Here is a 3,513-nt window from a genome sequence, read left to right on the forward strand (position 1 = left end):
ATCTTTAAGATTTAGGCAGGGATTGATGATCAATACACTTGGGGATCCTTCTTCTCTCCCTAAAGCACTTCCCTCTCTCTAAAATATGTGTTTAACCCGGCCAAAATAACTCTAAAGTCATTTTTATAAGAAATGGGGTCGAGCTATAAAATAGAAAAATGGACCCTCCGAACTCAGGTCCGCAGTCGCAGAATGGACCACATAACGGATATGCGGTACGTAAAATAGACCACGAAACTGATGCCCAAAAACTGAAATGGTCTGGACAGGTCTGCGATAGGTCTGCGGTCCGCATACCACTTATGCGACCGCAGAATGACCCAACAAAATTGTTCATGCCAAATCTGCGACGGAAAATGCGGATCGTAAAACTACTATGCGATCGCATAATAGACCGCAAAACAACCTTCAAACTTCAACAAGCTCACTGCTCAACTCTGCGATGCTTATGCGGCCCACAAAACGATTTTGCGGTCGCGAAACAGACCGCAAAATTGCCTTCTTCTGCAAAAATTTTCATCAACTCCTCAGTGCATTCTTTAACCCAAAAAGTACATACCGTGGCGAGTTTCTACAATCCTCAAACACATAAGCCTACTTCGGCTCCACAAAACTTGAATCCCTTGGCAAAACTTTACAGGGCCTTACACCTTGGGCCCTGTGAGTGTATGCACCCGTGATTCTTTTGGTGCTTGTTGGACACGTGGCCTATGTCAGGCACATGGATTTGTGTTGTGAGTTGTTGATATTGGATCAGCGACATCCATTGGAAACTTAGAATCATGCATTCGCTCTTATATATGTTGATATTGGATCAGAGGCATGCATTGGTAGCTTATACTCATGTAGTGGCTCTTATACACATTGATATTGGATCCTGAGCATGCATATGTACATATATTTGACTCATATAGTAATTTGATATAGTTGTTGTTGACACAAATCATGTTTTCATATGAGGATCGAGATGTTGATATCTTAATTTCTCCCATTATTTGTTAGGCATGCCTAAATTCTGTACAACATGTGTTTCTTTGAGCTATCGTGTTCATTTGATGTAGCATGCTTCTTTCTGTATCTTGTTTATGCTTTACTTCATTAATGGATGGATAGTAAGTGTCGATGTCGACCTCTCGCCACTACTTGTTCGACGCTAGACTTGATACTTACTGAGTACCGTAGTTTTGTACTCATACTACCGTAGTTTTGTACTCATATTACACTTCTGCAAATTTTGTGTAGGTTATGAGACTGATATTAGCGGTATCATTAAGTTGAGTAGGAGCACTATATTGGAGACTTCGTGGCAACTTGATGTACTTGATCCGATTCGCAGCACATGGAGTCCTCTTCCCCACTTATCTAGTTTTTATTCATGTATTTCTTTTCCGGACATATGTACTTCCACGACGATAACACTACACCTTTCATATGTCCGGAAAAGAAATACATGAATATCTTGGCGCTCCAAGTAATATGTTTTTTACATTACTCGATCATTATTTCTACGTAACTTTCATATTCAATTAAGAACAATCTAATTATCGGTACTAAGTGTAGATTTATATACATTTTGTTCTAACCATGGTGAAGAAAGCCAACGTTTTCTAATTAAAGCAGTGCTAGTAAATGTAGCCTCGTAACGACATGAATTACTAGAGTACGAACATTAACATGAACACAAAGAAATCTCACACGGTCAATCCTGGATTTTGCCAGAATTAAAATATCCCAATTCCGAGAGGCTCTTCACTGATATCACAAGTAACTGCGAATGATCCACCAAGCTAAAATCTCCCACACCCACTGCTTATCATCATTGTTAATTAACGATACTACATTGAGCGAACGAATTTTAATAGCTTGTCATGAAAATTCTTATAGTCAACTAATTGAGTAAGCTTATTAGATTCTTATTGCATTTGGCTTCTCCAATATATTGGCTTGAGATGATATATTATACTGTTTGTGTGCTCCTGCTGCTGCCTTTTGTGTATGAATCAGAACTGGCACCTGAAGCTTATAAAGAAGCTGCACGATCGACAACACCCCCGAGCAGATCCAGTGGTATCCGAGAAGCATGTTGTTCCCACAAGCATCAAACATGAGGTTATTGAACAAGACAATAAGGAGACATTACCTGATAGCCCGAGTAAAACCATAACAGAAACTGTAACAGAGAAGTTAGCACCAGCTTACGCCGCAGTATCGGATGCAACCCACGCTATTGCTTCAAAATTTTCAGGCCTCACTCTAACAAATAGCAACGAGCAAGAATCTGGGAACCAGCACGCAGCGCCAAAAACTGGTCATTTTGCTGAGAGTAATGTGAATAAGTTGGGACAAAATGTAGAGCAAAATGCTAGCGGTATTAGCAGCCCAGGAAAATGGGACAAAGGTGTTTCAGTAAAAGAATACTTTGTAGAAATATTTGAGCCTGGTGAAGGCGAGAGATCACTTTCTCAGATCATAACTGAGGCTATGAGCCCTAGGCAAGCAGCTTCTGGTGATAAAGGTAACGTTGAATACTTTGTTTGTATCTTTTTCTCAAATCAGTATACGGACATCTCTTTAAGGAAATTAAAGTCGTCGTTCACAACGCAGTTTTAATCCTGTTTTGGCCTAACAGGTATAGTGGAGAAGATGAAGGGTGCTGTAACTTCATTTATTAGGCCTGATGATGCCCCCAAATCAACAGAAAATAGCATCAAATCATCAGCTCCCAACAATATTCCCATTTCTACTAGTTCCACAACATTGTCTCCTAAATGTCCCAGCTTATCTTCTAAGAATATCGTTATCTCTACTAATGATAATTTGCCTCAAGATAATCCCATCGCTATGCCTCATAAGAGTCTCATTTCCACTACCAACGAAACTGCAGCATCATTATCCCATATTCCTGAGTTCCACAGTGCAAGCTCATCACCTCTCATTAATTCCTATCTCCACCAGTGTTCACGAAGGTAATTCTTATTCCAAATTTACATAAAGTGCCTAACTAGTAAATACTTATTTGTTTCTCACGAAGGATTCTTTATTGCAGTTGTTGAGGAACAAAGCCATGGAAGAATTCTCTCCAACCTAATTAACTGAAAATCGAAGTACAGATATCTCGAAATAAAGAATCAATCTACAGATTCCATACTTTGTATTAGTGATAAGCATAATTAAATAAAGAAAGAGCATGTGTAGCATATTGTTTTGATTTTTAGATACGCTGCAATATCAGCAAAAAGTTCTTTTTTTAGTATCAACAAATCTTTGTTACACAGCTGAACCCAAACTTGTTTGGGACTGAGGCATAGTTATAGCAGTAGTTGTTGTTGTTAACAAAATGTATTTTGAAGAGTTGTATAGAGTCACGAAGAACACTCTATGCGCAGTATATCTGAATAGTCAGGACAAATTGTCTCCTCTAATTCTGTTATGTTGAGCATCCAGGCCATATGTCAACTTTTTCTTCCCTAATCAGATTGAGAAATCTAGAAAAGATACTCTTTGAAATTTCAT

General features: G+C 38.8%; 1 protein-coding gene across 1 annotated transcript; it reads left to right on the forward strand.

Annotated features, from left to right (window-relative positions):
• Positions 1–1,995: 1,995 nt before the first annotated feature.
• On the forward strand, positions 1,996–3,259 carry LOC104097408 (low-temperature-induced 65 kDa protein-like). Its single transcript, XM_009603961.3, has 3 exons — positions 1,996–2,515; positions 2,630–2,966; positions 3,047–3,259. Exons 1-3 carry the CDS (start codon positions 1,996–1,998, stop codon positions 3,051–3,053), a joined length of 864 nt encoding a protein of 287 aa, XP_009602256.3. The 3' UTR covers positions 3,054–3,259.
• Positions 3,260–3,513: the final 254 nt, after the last annotated feature.

This window comes from Nicotiana tomentosiformis, chromosome 7 (assembly GCF_000390325.3).
Source record: "Nicotiana tomentosiformis chromosome 7, ASM39032v3, whole genome shotgun sequence".
NCBI classification, from domain to species: domain Eukaryota; kingdom Viridiplantae; phylum Streptophyta; class Magnoliopsida; order Solanales; family Solanaceae; genus Nicotiana; species Nicotiana tomentosiformis.

Bases quoted from the DNA above. Each gene is read 5' to 3' on its own strand.
- LOC104097408 (XM_009603961.3), top strand. From the start codon at position 1,996: ATGAATCAGAACTGGCACCTGAAGCTTATAAAGAAGCTGCACGATCGA. The intron at 2,516-2,629 runs GTAACGTTGAAT...TTGGCCTAACAG, and splicing joins AGCAGCTTCTGGTGATAAAG to GTATAGTGGAGAAGATGAAG.